At 43.4% G+C, this 18,518-nt stretch overlaps 1 protein-coding gene across 10 annotated transcripts in view; it reads right to left on the bottom strand.

Moving 5' to 3' along the window:
• The window catches only part of PIWIL1 (piwi like RNA-mediated gene silencing 1), a 64,587-nt gene that overhangs the window by 32,151 nt on the left and 13,918 nt on the right, over positions 1-18,518 (bottom strand). For all 10 annotated transcript variants that reach the window (XM_044989717.1, XM_044989718.1, XM_044989714.1 and 7 more), the window contains 7 exons: positions 15,708-15,829; positions 14,905-14,985; positions 13,846-14,043; positions 10,209-10,320; positions 6,146-6,266; positions 4,895-5,012; positions 4,526-4,640 (listed from right to left, as the gene is read on the bottom strand). In XM_044989717.1, the coding sequence (XP_044845652.1) occupies positions 4,526-4,640; positions 4,895-5,012; positions 6,146-6,266; positions 10,209-10,320; positions 13,846-14,043; positions 14,905-14,985; positions 15,708-15,829 (867 nt within the window). The remainder of the gene's footprint in view (positions 1-4,525; positions 4,641-4,894; positions 5,013-6,145; positions 6,267-10,208; positions 10,321-13,845; positions 14,044-14,904; positions 14,986-15,707; positions 15,830-18,518) is intronic.

Raw genomic sequence — 18,518 nt, 5'->3', positions numbered from 1 at the left:
AATACACGAGGTGATCCAGTTGGAGAGCCGCTGAGTGGAGACTGGTCAACCCCTCAAGCATTCAGCCGAGGCGATGAACAGTTGTGAGGACTTCCTGAACGGCTTAGTACATTCCAGGTAAGAAGCCAGAGCCTGTCTCACATCCAGCATGTGGAGGCAGCGTTCTTCACTGGATGCATGGGGCTTGGGACAGAGCACCGGCAGGAAGATGTCCTGACCCATGTGGTAGGTGGAGACCACCTTGGGGAGGAACGAAGGATGCAGTCGGAACTGGACCTTATCCTTGTGGAAAACTGTGTATGGCGACTCGGAGGTCAGGGCCCTGAGCTCCGAGACCCGTCTAGCTGATGCGATTGCCACCAGGAAGGCTAACTTCCATGAAAGCTGTGACCAGGAGCACGTGGCTAGCGGCTCAAACAAGGGACCCATCAACCGGGCCAGCACCAAGTTCAGGTCCCACTGCGGGACAGGGGGCCTAACATAAGGGAAAAGCCAATCCAATCCCTTGAGGAATCAGCTGGTCATAGCATGGGAGAATACTGTGTGGCCCTTCACCAGTGGGTGAAAGGCTGATATGGCCACCAAGTGCACCCTGATGGACGAGGGCGCTAGGCCCTGGGCTCTAAGGTGAAGGAGGTACTACTAACTACGAACGAGCAATAATTCAAGAAGAAAGCTGTAGCCAAGTTGGAGCAGAACAGTTCCGATGCACCTTCACTGGTGGCAGGAAGGAACTGAGGGTGGGGGGAGCGCGCAGTGCCCCTTATACCGCACCACAGAGACGCCACTTCAGGGGTCGCTGGGGTGCTCCCCTATGGTACTGCTAGGGGAAAAACTTCCAGCACTGGTCCATGTGGCAAACACGCACACCTATTGTAGAATGGACATGAGCAATCACTCAAAAAAGAACTGGTATAACACCCTCGGGTTTCCCATCAAAAGTTCTGTTTGGCTGCTCCCACACTCCGCTTCCCCCCTCCACCCCGAGTATTTGGGAGGGCCAGGTAGAGATGCTTAGGTGGATGAGGGCAGCTGCCTGCATCTAAAACTCCTGCTTCATTTCTTTTGCAGGTCCTAATGGGGCGGTGAAGCTGAGAAATGGGGTGGAATGCTGAGGCCTGAAGTGCTTCTCCAAGGTGCCTGGGCATACAGACGTAGTCTTTCAGGCCAGGGAGCTCTGCTTCCATTTGCTCTGAGAAGAGCAAAACGCCTTCAAACAGGTGGTCCTGAATGGAGTGCTGGACCTCCATTGCCAGTCCCGAGGACTGGAGCCAAGACCATCTGCACATGATCACCACAGAAACCCTGGATCTAACCACCGAGTCCAGGGCAGCCTGCAGGGAAGCCCTGGCTACAGACTTCCCCTCCTCTACCAGAGTACAGAACTCCTGCCTGGACTCCTTGAATTTCAACATTAAGTTCCAGATGTTGAAGTTGTACCTCCTCAGCAATGCCTGCTGGCTGGAGATGCAGAGCTATAGACCCCCCCAGTAGAATAAGACCTTTCTACTGAAAAGTCTGAGTCTTTTCCCTTGGGGGGTCACTGCTTGTTGCCCTTGTCTGTCCCTCTCATTGGCTGCCAAGACTACTAGGAACCCAGGAGGGGGGTGGGAGTACAAGTACTCAGGCCCTTGTGCAGGAACAAAATACTTCCTTTCAGCACTCTTTGAGGTGGGATGATGGGGTTTGCCACAGAGCTTTAACTGGTCCCATGATGGCCACATTGAGAGGGAGAGCCACCTTCAATGGGGCCCACCGCAGTCAAAATATCGACCAGGCTGTGGGAAGACTAACTACCTCCACTTCCAGTTTGAGATTAGAGGCCACAAGGAGCTGTCAAAAAGAGTAAGCTTTGAAGTCGTCATGTGGAGGCCATGCACTGCCTCATGGGGGGGAAGAGGAAGGAGACCTGCACCAGCAGAGGGTCCTCTTCTTCTTCTGCACCACTCTGGTCCCAAGGTTCTAGGTCCTGATAATTGGTACCAGGCTTGGTATCGGAATATGGGTTGGGTGCCGCTCGATGGGATAGAGGTGCTCTCCTCTCTGAGACCACAGAGTATGAGTGCCTGGATGGGGGCCCCTGCAGCGGAGAAAACCCCACAGGTTCCAAAAAGGCCATTGCATTTGCATAGGCCAGTGCCCACTGTGCTAAGCACTTGGGGGTACCCCTGCACCCAGACAGGACTGACTAACAGGGTACTGGGATCCGGGGATATGAGTGCACTTCCAAGTCAGACAACAAGCCTTCCTCCGGGGACACCATGGAGAGGGGTTCCAGGGAATGATGCCAAGACACTGGAGACCTGCATCAAGGCCATCAAGGATGGTTTACCTCTAGATGATACTGAGAGGCCTTGTACCAAACAGGAACTCAGGGCAACATGGTCCCTTCTGCTCACCAACATTGCCAACTCTTACACTTCCAGCAATGGCAGTACCAAAAGTCCAGCAAGTCCCTGGCTGCAATGAACGCCTATGGGGTAGACAGTACTGCAGTCTTGCTGGTGTCCATTGTCCTCCAGCACCAAAAGTTGATCCGGGACCAGACTCAATGGACCTGCATACAGGAAGGAGTCAATGGTGCCTTCCTCAGAGCGGGGACAGAGGAGTGGCCAGAATCAAGTTGCACTCCACTGTGCTTCCCATGCTTGGCTTTCTTCAGAGCCAGTTAGTGCTCCCCCTCGGCCAACTGCTTCTTACGTTTTTTTCTTTGGCACCGGTCATGGGGAATGGTGCCAACAGATTCTCACAGCAGGAGGAGCACTCCACACTGATGCCGAGGTACTGGGTGCAGGGTCCGTCTGGTTCTGCTCTGAGGAGGGTCGGAGAGCTGCCTCCATTAGGAGGGATTTTAACCTGGCCTCCTTGTTCTTCGTACAGGGCCTAAATTGCTGGCAGAGCTGGCAGTGATACCTGATACGAGTCTTTCCCAGGCACGTCAGACAACTGGAGTGTGGATTGCTCACAGACTTGCCACAGTAGGCACAGGGCTAAAAGCCCAGAGATCAAGGCATGCCCCGGCACCGGGAGTGAACTTAAACTCAATTAACACAGCAAGAAGCACCAACTACATACAACAAAGTTCACAACTGTCCAAACTAGAAATAAAGAGCTAGGACAAAATGAACAAAGGGAAGGCAGTAAACTAAGACCACAAAGAAGACAGCTTGCCGAAGCAAGAGAAGCAGTTCCAGTGTCGGTCACAGGTGGTAAGAAGGAACAGAAAGGATGCAGAGACAGACGGACCCCTTATACCTGTACATGAGCACACACCCCCAAAAGGTGCTAGAGCTGACCCAACAAATACCACTGAATGAAAAATGTCCAGCAACTCTGCTCGCGGTACGCACACACCTAATGTGGAATGGACATGTGCAAGCACTCAAAGAAGAATACGTGGCTAGGTGGTTTACTACCTAGCAGGATCTGGGAGTTATAAACAGAACATAAGAACGACCATACTGGGTCAGACCAAAGGTCCATAAAGCCCAGTATCCTGTCCTCTGACAGCTGCCAATGGCAGGTGCCCCAAAGGGAATGAACAGACAGGTTATCATCAAGTGATCCATGCCCTGTCACTCAATCGCAGCTTCTGGCAAACAGAGGCTGGGGACACCATGTTCAAAGTTATAGTGGATCACAAATGCAATATGAATCAACAGTGTGATGCAGTTGCAAAAAAGGCTAATATTCTATGGTGTATTAACCAGAAAGTTGTATATAAAAGACACAGGAGCTAACTGTCTCACTCAACGCAGCACCGGTAAGGTCTTGGATAGAGTACTGTGCCTAATTCTGGGAGCCACTTCCTTCCTAAAGTGTGAACAAATTGGAGAGAGTCCAGAGGAAAGCAACAAAAATGAAAGGAGGTTTAAAAAAACAGACCTAGGTTTAACCAGACCAGAGGACAGGTTAAAAAACTGTGCTTGTTTAGTCTTGAGAAAAGAAGACGACTGAGGTGGGGGACGGACTCAATAATAGTCTTTATATATGCTAAGGGCTGTTATAAAGAGGACTGTGATCAATTGTTCTCCATGTCCACTGAATGTAAGACAAGTAGTAATGGACTTAATCTTCAGCAAAAGAGATTTAGGTTAGATATCAGGAAAACTATACTTATAGTTAGAAAATTTAAGCACTGGAATAGCACCACTCATTGGGGGTGGAATGTTTTTTTCGGCAGGAGAGCCAACAAACTGCAGCTACACTGCCCGACTTTTAGCAACATAGCTGTGTTGCTAAAAGCTGTGTAGTGTAGACAAGTTTACTCTGTGCAGTTGAAAATACTTTGGTCAACTTCTCCCTTGCTAATGAGGCTCTTTTATATAACTGAGCAAAAAAACCTCAAGAGGTTTTTAGCGGAACTTTAAAAAAGTTTTAGGACTGCTATTTAGAGGGTGCTCTCTAAAAAACGAAATTTCTTGATGCTTCTTTAAAAAATGTTGAATAGACACTGAGTTCCCCTTTAAAAAAAAAACATCTGTTTTGTTCAAAGATGTTTAATTTATTTAAATAACTTATTTACCACTTTTCCTGCTTGATGAATTTTTTCTGCTGGAACAACTCTTCCCGTAAAGGACAGTAAATTGGAATCAAAACCCAAACCCCAGTCACGAAGTTCCTTCTGAACATTATCATCCCTGTTAAAATTTAAAAACAAATCATAAAACCATTAATCACTTAGCATCTAGTGAGAGTCAGGATTTCTGGCTAAATTGTAATGTATTTTGTACTTGAAGGGAAAGATTTTTCCAGGATCAAAGTGACAACATTCTCCAGTAAAAGTTGACAGGAGCTTAAAAAAAGTCCACTGATTCATTACCAAAAAGAAAACAACTTTAATAAAAGCAAAACCCTTCACTCCCAAAGAACCAGAAGTTTTGAAGTAACTTACCTGTGAATGTAGTCAATGAGTCTTCCAACTTCATGCTGTCTTTGCTCAGGTGTCAGTCTTGTATGAACAGCCAAATCTTTCATTACACTAAAATCGCTACGCATCTTATCAGTCAATCCTAAAATTAGCAAAATCCTTTTAATGGAGGTTGGTCTTCAGTTTATTTTGAACACAGACCCACAGAAAGCTCAATAAAATACTTAGCAAGGAGACAGTTATTACTGCATTTTCTAGAAAACTGGAGATATGCTGTACACTTAGTGGCACATATGAAAAAGCATGGAGAATATATTAATTTTTTGCGGTAAGTTACCTGCCACCAAGAATCTAAAAACATCATTTGGCTCCACACATCTGTCTCAGACCACAGATCATGCCAATGCATAAAAGACTGCTCTATGCCACCTAAACCACAAATCTAAACGTTTTCTTGTTAAAAAAAAAAAAGTGCAGAGGGGGCAAGATTTTCTACATAGCACTGGAGAAGTCACCACCTTCAATGAATCACATAGGAAATTTAAAAGAAACATTGTTAACTTTTTAACTGCCACTACTCCAACTGGTACCTGAAAGAAGTGGTGTTCTTTCTGGCTTCAAAATCAGAAAGGAAGATTTTAAAACTGAAATTTAAATAATGTTGATGTGCAACTAGGAACAGTATGTAGTTCACACATAATGAGCTCTGAGGTGTTAACAAGAGGTAAGTAAAAACAAAGCAGCAGTGACAAAAAGCAAACATGATTTTAATACACAAGCTAGATTAATCAAACAAGGTGATGTTAGTTTGCTGAGTCACTGACAATAATTGTGCTTAATGTATTCCTCTTCTGTCTAATTATATTTCGGAAAGGCTAGAGTTACTGAAAGAAGGGGAAAATGTGTTTAAGGAGGAAGTCTTAACTACAGAGGGGCACAAATGTTTTAATTTTGTGGAATTAAGGAATTACACACTACTGTAAATGTTTAGCTAAATTTCAGAGTCCAATAAAAAAATATTACCTCACATACCTTGTCTCTGATATCCTAGGACTGACAGCAACAATGCATAGTAACTAAAATTTAACACACAAACCTCTCAGTAGTACATTTACATGTTTCATTACCAAATCTATGTTTATAACAATGAATATTCCTGGCTAATTCATCAAAAAGTTGTCATCAATTCGTCACACAGTCGCAGGAGAAAGATATATTTTAAATACAATTCGCATGGCGGGTACTTCTGTATAGAGAAGCTATTAATATAAATACCTGTGAGGTAGCACAGTTCAGGAATGAGTACTGCAGGTCCTGGCATTCCTGGCCCTCTCCTCCTCCTAGGCTGACTGACCAGAACTGGTTGATTTAAGTCAGTGATTTCTTGGTTATATTGCTGTATAGAATGTATAGTACACTTTAGTCATTGAAGCACTTGATGTCTAGGAGACTAATGAACATCTCTCTTCTTGCAAAACATTCAACCGTTAACAAGTAGAGATACCAGTATCTTTAGATAGACCTGAGTGGCTTGTTTCAAAATTAACATTTTCTCCATAAAGTTACTGACAGGGTCAGCTGTGTAGTCCATATATTAAGGAGCAAGCCACATTTGGAAACACATCACCTAGTGGTACTGTGTATTAAATGCATAGACTGAGCACTTTTCCCAGGCTTTTTCCAGAGCCGTGAAATTGACAAGAAAGCTGGGCAGCTAGAGCCCAGCTTCACCAGCCGGGAAGCTCCCCTCTCCCAGCTGGTCAATTGCCCACCCACACCCAGCTTGGAGACAAGAAGCCCAGAGGGGCAGCTCAGCTCCCAGCAGAGATGTGTACTGAGTGCCCTGGCTCTCAGACCCCTAACACTGCCACTTTTCAGTTGGTGGAAATGTTCATGGTGAGGATGTGCACCACCAACTCAGGAGCGTAGTGTGGATATAAACCACTGCAGCAATTACTGTGGTGGCAGTAAGTCAGCCTAACATAGGTCGACTTAGGGCAGTATGTACACATGCCCTAAGGGTTTTGTCCTGTCCTGACAGAAGTGTGTGATGGTTAGCCTTGATTAGAGCAAGGCTTAGGAAAGAAAACTGGGAGATGGATCACCTGATTCAGGTGAAAGTCCAACAACTTTTGGCAAAAATAGTGGATGGTCTTGTCATTGTGAAATACCAAATACAGCAGAACCTCAGAGTTACAAACACTAGAGTTACAAACTGACCAGTCAACCACAGACCTCCTTTGGAACTGGAAGAATGCAATCAGGCATCAGCGAAGACAAGGCATGGTAAAGTTTCAAAGCTGTATTAAATCAATGTTCAGTTGTAAACTTTTGAAAGAACCATGTTTTGTTCAATTACAAACATTTCAAAATTACGAACCTCCATTCCCAAGGTGTTCGTAACTCTGAGGTTCTACTGTATGGTGGAAGCATCCTGAGCGCTTGACTCTTTCCTACTAGTTCTGATGAAGTTATAGCTACTAGACAGGCAGTCTTCATAGGCAGAGAGCAGATTGCTAGAGGTTCAAAGAGGAGCCCTATCAAGCTTCTTAAAATCACACTAAGATCCCAGAAGGGGAAGGTCTCTGTTTGGAGGAAAGATATGCAGGAGGCCCTTGAGGAACCTAGCAACTGTTGGGTGTGAGAAACCGGTGTGGCCTTCAATAGAAAGGTGATGATCTGAAAGTGCTGCTAAATGGGTTATTATGGAGCTGATGCAGATTCTGAAACATTTTAGGGCTAACAAGCAATCAGTAGTCCCTTTGAAAACTCCCTAGAGTGAAGTAAATATTTTAGTAGTATTTTTGCCCAGAGAACCTCTTCCATTTTGGTGCATAAGTAACTCTAGTGAAGTCCTTCCTGCTAAAAAGCCGAAGTGTTCTGGACTTCAGTGGAGGAGGTTCTGTCTGTGATCATTAGCTAGGTCTGGAGATAGGATCTGGCCCCATTCTGAATAATTACACTGGGCTGAACTGGTAGTGTGAGATCAGACCCTGTGTTGATAGATGCATCAAAACAAAATATCAGAACAGCTTTGACCACTCTGTCCTCCACCAGTATAAAAGGACTCAGCTACAGGCAATAATGAGGCCAAGAGCTTAAGAGGGAGAGATGTCTCTTGGGATCGTACATCTCTCTCTCAGATACCAAGCTTAGTGCCAGAAGAATCTCCACTTCATCAGATACTACATTGCTGCAGTGCCACATGCCCATACGTTAGAAAGAGGAACAGATATGCTCCTCAGACAGCACCATTCTTGTTCAGTGACCAGCTAGTGCAGAAGCATCAACTGGATTCAATCTGGGCCTTGAACTGTCAGTTGGCTAAGGAGCATGAGGTGGAGCAGATACTTGGCAAGATTTTTGCTTTGATTTATCCAGTTCTGGAAAAGGAAAGCAGTGTCTGCTATAACCTTGAGAGTAGTGCTCTTTCCTACCATAGATACTTTTCCTAAGTCCTCTTCTGCCCAGATTCAGTAGTCAAAGTGTGCAGCTTACTTCAGGAAGAAAAAGACACCATAGCGCACAGGGTAAACCCGGAACTTATTGGAGAAGTCACAGAAATAGTCTGATTTGGTCTGGCAGTCTTCTTTCCCTCAGGTTCAAAGGAGGCCCCCGTGGAGCATGCTAAGAGGAGTTTAAGGGCTTATCTACACTTACCAGGGGATCGACGCATCAGCGGTCAATTTAGCGGGTCTAGTGAAGACCTGCTAAGTCAACCACAGATTGCTCTCCCATCAACTCCTGTACTCCACCTGAACAAGAAGCGCAATGGGAGTTGACAGGAGAGCGTCTCCCATCGACACAGTGTACTATGGAACCCGCAGTAAGTAAATCTAAGTACAGGTCTGTGGCATCTTAGGCGCATTTAACGTGCGCGATTTCAGCTTTATGCCGTCAGCGAAAAAAAACCAAAAAAAAAAAAAAGAGAAAAACAATTTAAATACTGTTTCTGTAGTGCAGGCAATTCTGCCTGCCATTACACTCAATGTAATTTTGACTATACGCGATTTTCGCTTTACGCGCTGACTGCAGAATGTAACCCAAGCGTAAGATGAGACAGACCTGTACGTCGACTTCAGCTATGTTATTCACATAGCTGAAGTTGCGTAACTTAGCTCAATCTCCCCCCGTAGTGTAGACAAGGCCTAAGACTAAGACAGAATTCCTCTGCTTTATATTGTTCTTTGTCTCAAAGGACATACTTATCTGGAATATGTGTTTCACTGAGTACGAGGCATTTAGAAAGTGTCTATCACTGACAGAAAGAAGTGGCCTTAAAAGGAGACACAATATGAATCCTGGAGACTTGTATTTTGTCATCCCAATGCAGCTATGGTATGGGAACAACTTTGCATAAATTACAGAGCGGGGGTATTTATTTTATTACATAATGGACATAAAAACTACCCTATCTTAAACAATACTAATGACTACCCTAACTTCAATAACTAGATAGAATTAGAACTTGCACCATGTACAGAGAAGTGGACATCACTGATGTTTGGTCTTGCTGCCACAGGTATTAAAAAGGAGCTGAGGTACAGCTGGGCCTGCTCCACCCCTGGGAGGAAAGGGATACAGGGACATCCACAGCGCAAGCACAGACCCAATGGATACTGCTATTAAAAAAAATTCACACACACATTGGCATCAAGAGTGGAAGGGGACAGAATTAACTTGAAAACCCTAAACCTCTTGTTTGAAAATTTTGTACCAACTTGTTAAAAGTATTACCTTTGATTACTATAGCAAAGAATTTACCAAAAAAAACCCACACACTTAAGTTGGTTTACTTTGTGCATTTGACAGCACCTTCTGTCTGATCAGTTTCACTATATTCCTGTGCAGTCAAGTTAGCCTTGCTGAAAAAAAAAAAGACGTTAATAAGCTGTGCAGCAAAGGGGGGGGGGAACTCACCTTTAAAAAAAGTTTAAACAGGATTTTTAAAACACTTCATGACATGCTATTTAAAATGTAGGTGATCCAGAATTTTTTGGAATTACTATTTTTTTTTAAAAATAGATATATAGTTGACAGTGTCCCTTTAGTAATCCTAGAAATAGGAACATATTAAGTGGATTTTTACAATAGTTGACATTGTTAACAATGACCGTAGGTGTATGATTCGAGACACTTCTAAGAATTTGGACAACTAGAAATCACTTTGAAGCATGGTTACGTAAACAACTAACACCTGAAAGTAAAAAAAGTACCATGCAGAGTCTTCGGATAGAATGCTAATGAATTAGTAATAGCGATCCACAGATGATGCTCTGAAGTTCAACAAAATCTAGTCCGAAGAATAAAAATGTCATTTTCAGTTATAATTTCATACCATTTTGTAGTAGTCTATAAAGCTGATTTCAGAACCGTCTGCTTTCTTAAAGGTGCATTTTGGATTGGAATCCCAGTCAATATCATCAACTCTGTATGTTTTGTTGTTATACCTGAATAAAAGAATTTTTTTTTATTTTTTTTATCGTCTTGCATGTAAATAGTAACGTTTAATTCACAGGTGCATGGAAAAAGGCCAGGGAGGACAGAGAAATGCAGAAAATTACAGAAAATATCAGTTAATCTAAAATTTGAATAGAAATTTTGTTACAATCAGCAATAAAGTATCAATTGTAATCTGAACATGGAAGTTACTCTTTAGCTTCAAATGCAGTTTATGTTAGAATACACTGAGAATTAATTTTAAGTATGTCAGGAAGCAGATAGTGTATGAAATTAACTGTATATACACCAATCAACTTGGTTTAGCCATTAATTAGAGCAGGGGATTAAGAACTTTTTTAGCTTCCTGTTTTTGGATATCCACTTGTTCCCTGCAAAATGTGTAACACCCCAGAAAAGTCTCGGAAAAGAAGACATGGGAAAGAAGTAGGCTCAACTTAAGGGAGCCTGCATCTACCATGATGGAGGAACATCTTATCTTGGACCACTAAGGGTATGTCTACACTACCCGCCGATTGGCAGGTAGCAATCAATTTATCAGGGATCGATATATCGCGTCTCATCTAGACGTGATATATTGATCCCCGAACGCGCTCCCATCGACTCCGGAACTCCACCAGGGTAAGCAGCGGTAGCGGAGTTGATGGGGGGAGCCGCAGCCGTTGATCTCGCGCCGTGAGGACCGGAGGCAAATCGAAATAAGATACGCCGACTTCAGCTACGCTATTCCCGCAGCTGAAGTTGTGTATTTGAAGCCTGGTCTACACTACATGTTTAAACCGGTTTAAGGAGTGTGATACCGATTTAACGCCACACCCGTCCACACTAAGAGGCCCTTTATATCGATATAAAGGGCTCTTTAAACCGGTTTCTGTACTCCTCCCTAACGAGAGGAGTAGCGCTAGTATCGGTATTACCATATCGGATTAGGGTTAGTGTGGCCACAGATCGACGGTATTGGCCTCCGGGTGGTATCCCACAGTGCACCACTGACCGCGCTGGACAGCAATCTGAACTCGGATGCAGTGGCCAGGTAGAGAGGAAAAGCCCCGCGAACTTTTGAATATTTCCTGTTTGCCCAGCGTGGAGCTCCGATCAGCACGTGTGGCAAGGCAGTTAAAAATCAAAATAAAGAAAGAGCTCCCGCATGGACCATGCAGACGTGATCGCTGTAAGGGCAGGCAAATCTGTTCTATCAGCGCTCCGTTACAGAAGACGAAATTCAAAATCATTTTTAAAAAATCTCCAGACAGACGCCATAGCAGGGACTCAGCGCACTGCTGCGTGACAAGCGTAACGGAAAGCCAAAGAATCAAATGGACGCTCATGGCCTGGAGGACTCAAGCTATCCCACAGTTCTTGCAGTCTCCGAAAAGCATTTGCATTCTTGGCTGAGCTCCAAATGCTTCTAGGGTCAAACACAATGTCCGCGGGGGGTCAAGGCATAGCTCGGCAATTTACGCACCCCCCCACCCACCCCCAGAAGTGAAAGGGAAAACAATCCTCTCTTGACTCTTTTACATGTCACCCTATCTTTACTGAATGCTGCAGACAGACACGATGCTGCAGCACTCAACACCAACATCCTTGCTCCCCCCGCTGCCATGGGTGGCTGATGGTGCAATAAGACTGATATCCATTGTCATCATCAGCCTATTGGCACATGGGGCAGTGCAAAAGGACTGGTAACCATGCCGACTAGCATCCGTGAGGTCGATCAAGGGCGCCTGGCCCTAATTTTTCCTGGTAGATGGTGCAGTATGGCTGGTAACCATCCTCATCATAGCAACAGGGGGCTGAGCTCCATCAGCCCCCACCCTTCATGTGTAAAGAAAAGATTCAATTGCCCCTGGACTAGCAGCGGGATGCTGGGCTCCTCTCCTCCACACTGCTTAATGTCCTGTCTGGACTATCATAGCAGCTGGAGGCTGCCTTCCACTCATTTCTCACTAACAAGTCACTGTGTCTTATTCCTGCATTCTTTATTACTTCATCACACAAGTGGGGGGACAATGCTACGGTAGCCCAGGAAGACTGGGGGAAGAACGGAATCAACAGGTGGGGTTGTTGCAGGAGCACCCCCTGTGAATAGCATACAGCTCATAATTTCTGCGGGATCTGACACAGAGCAGCTGTGCTCTCTGGTTCTATGATACAGTGGTTCTCTAGTACACTTGCCCATATTCTAGGCAGGACTGATTCTATTTTTAGATACCAAAAAGGAGGGATTGACTCAGGGAGTCATTCCCAATTTTGGCTTTTGCGCCCCGGCTGATCTCAGCCAGGGGCACTTATGACAGCAGCAAATGGTGCAGTGCAAAAGGACTGGTAACCATGATCATCTTATTACCAATTTATGGTATGGTAGATGGTACAGTATGGCTGGTAACCATCTCTGCTGTCATGCAAAAGCAAAAGCATGCTGCTGTGTAGCGCTGCTGAATCGCCTCTGTCAGCGGCATCTAGTACACATACGGTGACAGTCACAAAAGGCAAAACAGGCTCCATGATTGCCATGCTATGGCATCTGCCAGGGCAATCCAGGGAAAAAAGGCACGAAATGCTTGTCTGCCGTTGCTTTCCCAGAGGAAGGAGTGACTGATGACATTTAACCAGAACCACCCGCGACAATGATTTTTGCCCCATCAGGCACTGGGATCTCAACCCGGAAATTCCAAGGGGCAGGGGAGGCTGCGGGAACTATGGGATAGCTACAGAATAGCTACCCACAGTGCAACGCTCCAGAAATCGACGCTAGCCTCGGACCGTGGACGCACACCACCGATTTAATGTGTTTAGTGTGGCCGTGCGCACTCGATTTTATACAATCTGTTTTGCTAAACCAGTTTATGTAAATTCGGAATAATCCCGTAGTGTAGACATACCCTTACATCGACACCCCTCCCCCCACACACAGTGTAGACCAGGCCTATGAGTCCTCTTTTGCCACATTAAGGCCTAAAACCAGCTTAAATTGGTAAGGCTGGGTTGAACACTTGAAGAGTATTTATATTACATGATTTTTACATGTAAAACATTATCTTGCTATCAGCTACAATACTAATGGAATTAAAACTGTTCCAGTATCAGTAAGTCAGTGCCAAGAATAAGTCTAGATTTTTTTCTAAATGCTTAAAATGTATTTTATCTGCAAAGAGGAAAGAGACAGTCTTAAAATATGAAGTATTAAACCAGCCGTTCGAAAAAAAAAAATCTAGCTCTAAGACCCCAGCAAGACTTCCACTGTAAATAGATACACACTGCACCTGCTATAGTTAAGATTAGCTTGTGAAAATCCCAAAATAACTTCTCAAATATTAGATTTTCAAGGTATTTAGGCACCTAAAAATACAGATAGGTGCCATGGGGATTTTCAAAAGCACCCAAGCAAGTTGGATGCCTGAAAATCCTATTAGGCATCTATCTGCATCTCTATGCACCTAAATACCTTTGAAATAGTCTGTGCCTCAGTTACAAAACAGCATGTACGTTAAAAATAATCACTATCACCTTACTTTGTAAGAACAATTAGCCCTATCAGTTCCTTAGCACATGTTTCTCTAAATCTTTGTTCTTCAATCTGTTTATACAGGTTGTACATAAAATCCCACACAGTTTCACAGCGGAGAACTTTATGGCTCACATCCGTACACAACATGATGTTTGTTTCATACTGGAGAATAGAAGTAGTGAAGCCTGGCCAAATCATCAACCTGTTGGAAAAGAACAGAATATTTTATAACAGAAATTGACTTTTCATATATCCAAGAGTGCTACCAATTTGTTCTATAGATTTTAATAATCAAGTTCACCTTCATTAGTGTTATAGAACCCCAAATTAAAGATTTTTATTAAGTTAAAAATGTCAAGTAGCCATTTGTTTTAATTTAAATACTGTCTTATGGCATCTGCAACTCAAATATTGCAGTGTCAAGTTACAAGAAACTCAGCAAAGCTAATTCATTCTGAAGTGGAAAAGTAAATGAGGGAGAGATTTAGAATTCACTTTATTAAATTCCTTAGTTGATAATGCTAAAGGCATGCTTTAACATAAGCAGTCCTCTCAAATACCTCTATCCTTTATTTAAATATTCTCTCTTTACATCTCTCCCAGCATCTGGAAAATCATGAAAGATCTAGCCCTAAGACTACAAAATCTACAACTAATGAAAGTAACCTGAAAATAAATGCCCTAAATATCACTACTTTATACACAAGTCTACAAGACACTATTTGCTTATATGAGAATGTTAATTTTTTTGCTGCCTATGTAGCAGATTTTAAGAAAATACTCAAAGGGGCTCCATTTCAGTTGAAAATAAGCCTTAGAAATATACGGATGAGGCATTCTGTGTTTTACTCAGCTGCTTAAGTAGAACACACAAGGATGGAGCTAGATCAACTCAGATTTTATAGTTACCCCATAGTTAGAAGGAACTGAAAGTTAGATACATGAGAGGTCTCAACACAAACTATATAAGCTGAAAAAAAATCATTTTAATACATGACAAATCATTGAAATAATATCAAAAGATCGTTTCTCCCTTGCAAGACTTGTAATCCCATTTTCCAACCTGTGATTGGGAATGCTGATTGGGTCATTTGGATTGTAATAATTACGTCCAATTTGCTGCAAGTTCATTATTTTCAAAAGCCTAAAAAGAAGTTGGGAAAGAATGAGTAATTGGCAAATAACAGCACTATTTAGTTTTTCAAAACATCCAAAATACTTTAGGTGTGCATTTAGAGCTACATGCCTTGCTTTTGCTATATTAAGCTAGAACAAAGATGCTGATGTAAAGTTTTGTTTCAATGTGAACTTTAAATAAATGCTTACAGTTTGTTTGGGTACTTAATCTTTCAGTTCTTGTAGTACAACTAATTAAGACCAAGTCCCCCTATCGTGGGCTGAGTCACATGCCTCCTGACAGCAGCCTCAGGTCAGATGAAGGCATCAAAATGAGCAGAAAGACGAGGTCACATACAGAAACATACCAGTTTCAGAGGCCCTGCACTGCCATCCAGGCCTTTAAGAATAAGCTAATGCCCCCAGAACAGAAATTGTTTGCAGAGCTCCCACCCAGGCCTGTGCTAACATGTGAGGCTACTTGTTATTCTTGAATATGGAAGCAGCCTATTTCAAAGTGGTACGCTAACAGATATATCTAATCACTTGCCAAACTGTAGCTGGTTATGATTAGTATCCATATTGGATAGCTGACAAGCATTTGCCTTTGGCCACCACAGATAAGGAATAAAAAAATTTAATATTTGCCATGAGACTAGCAGTTAAGCCTTCCCACCCCCAAAGATTAAAGCCAAACTTTTCAATTAGCTTCCTGTAAGAAAGATAAGAATTGTAAAATAAAAAGCTAACCTTCTAAAAATAATGTTATAAAACTGCAAGCATGTAGGTGAAGTAGGTGGTAGTTCATTGGTCAAGGTGATCGTAATCTTGACATTCTCTCCATTTCGGGTCTGACTGAACACTTCAGTAACCTAACAAAGGGAGCATTTATAACTGAATTTTTCAAAGCAGTCTAGAAAATGTAGCCCTATATTCAATTAATTTTTATGCTTAAACCCCCTAGGACAGCTTTGTAAATCTCAACCCAGTAATATTATAATCAGACTAACTCTAAATCCTTACAGTAAAGCTAGAAGTAATCAGTCTGCCATGAGTACACCTTGATGCGCCAGAATGCCCATCCTGTTTTGCTTCCTTCCACCCATCTGATTCTACTCCTCCCCAATCAATCTTGCTCCAGACTTAGAGCAGGCTTAACCTACAGAATTCTCTTGGCGAAGGGAAGAAATTTACCTGTACAGTAACTGGTACTTAAGAGATGTCTTGTGCACATATTTCATTTTGGATGTGTATGCACTCAAGCCAGTACTGTTGGAGATGCATATCCTCATTCCTCAAATTGAGGATATAAAAGGGCAGGGCTGCCCCAACTCCATCTTTATTCCTTGGCACCAGACTCCTGATGTAATTAGACTCAGTAGTGGGGACAGACAACAGGTTGGGGAATATGTATGTATACAACACACATATATTCCACTTTAAATTGCCAAGCAGTAGTTAAAGTGAAGGTGGGTACTCTGAGGTTACTTGAACAAGGATCAAAGAATAGAATTCCCAAATTTGGCATCTATTCTCAAAGCTGAACAATGTGTTTCATGATTGTGTGAACAGATTACCATGTTGCTGCTCTGCAGAGGTCTAGAAGTATGTTACTGAGAAGTTCATGCTCAATCCAAGTGTGCTCCCCAACCTGTGCTGCCACTAATGTTTTTAAAGGTAAAGATAAAGAAGGTAAAAAGGGTACCTTCCCACTTGCACACATCTTCCAGACTCACCGACCAGTTTAATGATAAGACTTGCACCAGTATGTGAATCAGCATGTTCAAAGAATATCTACTTGGACAACATACAGACTTCAACCTGCTTTGCATACACTGCAGGTGTAGACTGGCATTCAGTGTCACATATGTGCAGGATGTCACATGTAACCGAGCAACCCATATTCTGACTATTGACAAATGAGACTGGAGACTAGCATACAGGGAGAGGAGGGAATAAAATCTCTCCTGAGGAAAGTAAGTGGTTGCACTTATCAAGTTGTGAAAATCTTATGAATTCAATTCCCTGCCCTAGAGTCAATAAGGATTTGTCCCTTTTTATTTTCTATTCTAAGTGATTGAAAAGACACTGGATCTGACAAGTATTCCCTGTGAATTGCTGGCAGACGCAGCCACAGATTAACCAGTCACCCAGATAAGGGAATTCCTGGATGCTCACATGCCTTAGATAAACTGCTAGTACTGCCACACACTTAGTGAAACCCTGAAGTACTAATGATAGCTCAAACAGTAAAAGTCTATATAGGTAATGGTATTTTCCCCTATTGTGAATATAAGGCATTTTCTGTGGCAGGGTAGAATGGCCACATGAAAATAAGTGCCCTGCAGATTGACAGCAGCATACCTGTCATTCAGGTTGAGGGAAGATATGAAGGAGGCCAGAGATACCATCCTAAAAAACTTTCTTTTTTTATTAAGATGTTCGGGTCTCTCAAATGTAGAATGGGCCTTCACCACCACTACCACCCCTTTATTTCTGAAGATAAGTCACAAGAATAAAACCCTTTTCCTGATGTTGTGGGAGGGTGGCACCTCGATAGCACCAAGACTGAGAAGAGCCAGCACTTCTTGAAACAATGCAATCTGGTGAGTGGGGGTCCCAGAATAGGATTGGTTAAGGGCAGAGACTGAAATTGTGTGGTGTATCCCAATTCCACATCTAGAATCCAGCGATTTGAGGTGATAGTATTTCAGACACTGCAGAAATGGTACAAATGCTTCCCAAATGAGTTTTGAACAACAAACTGTTCCTGAGGAGGCAGTCAAATCTACTGTTTAGATGACTGCTGCTGGTGAGAGATTACTGAGGCAGGAACAGATAACTACCTCTGACTTGGGAATTTATGCCTATTCCTTGCCTGTTCAGGCTGCCTTGGTGCATAAGAATGTGATTGGTAGTAAAGTTGAGACCTATACTGCTTCCTTTTGAGTGAAAGTACGTACACGCCCAAATACATTATGGTTGCACAAGAGTCTTTAAGGGTGTGCAAGGCCTTGTCTGTCTTACTACTAAGAAGGTTGTCTCCCTCAAGGGGAAGGTCCTCAATAGTTGTCTCCACTTTCTTAGGGATACCCAAAGTGTTCACCACAATGACCTTCTCATTACAATGGCTGTGACCACAGATCAAGCTGCTTTTTCTAGTCCATTGAGAGCTGACAGAAGAGATGTTCTGGAGACAAGCTAGCCCTTGGCCACAACAGACTTGAGCTCTTCAATTAGCTCCTCTAAGGGTAGGTCCATACTTACCAGCCGGGTCGACGCGGAGAGTTCGTCTTCTCGGAGTTCGAACTATCGCGTCTAATCTAGACGCGATAGTTCGAACTCCGGGCGCGCTCCCGTCGACTCCGGAACTCCGGAGTCGATGGGGGAGCCGCGGACTTCGACCCCATGGCGCCTGGACGGGTAAGTCAGTCGAACTAAGGTAGTTCGACTTCAGCTAAGCTATTCACGTAGCTGAAGTCGCGTACCTTAGTTCGACACACCCCCCTAGTGTAGACCAGGCCTAAGAGTTTCACTCAATAAAATTGTATTTTGCAACAA

Source organism: Mauremys mutica, chromosome 16 (genome assembly GCF_020497125.1).
Source record: "Mauremys mutica isolate MM-2020 ecotype Southern chromosome 16, ASM2049712v1, whole genome shotgun sequence".
Lineage (NCBI taxonomy): Eukaryota > Metazoa > Chordata > Testudines > Geoemydidae > Mauremys > Mauremys mutica.
The sequence above is the reverse complement of the archived record's forward strand: the minus strand, read 5'-3'. Positions and strand labels throughout refer to the sequence as shown.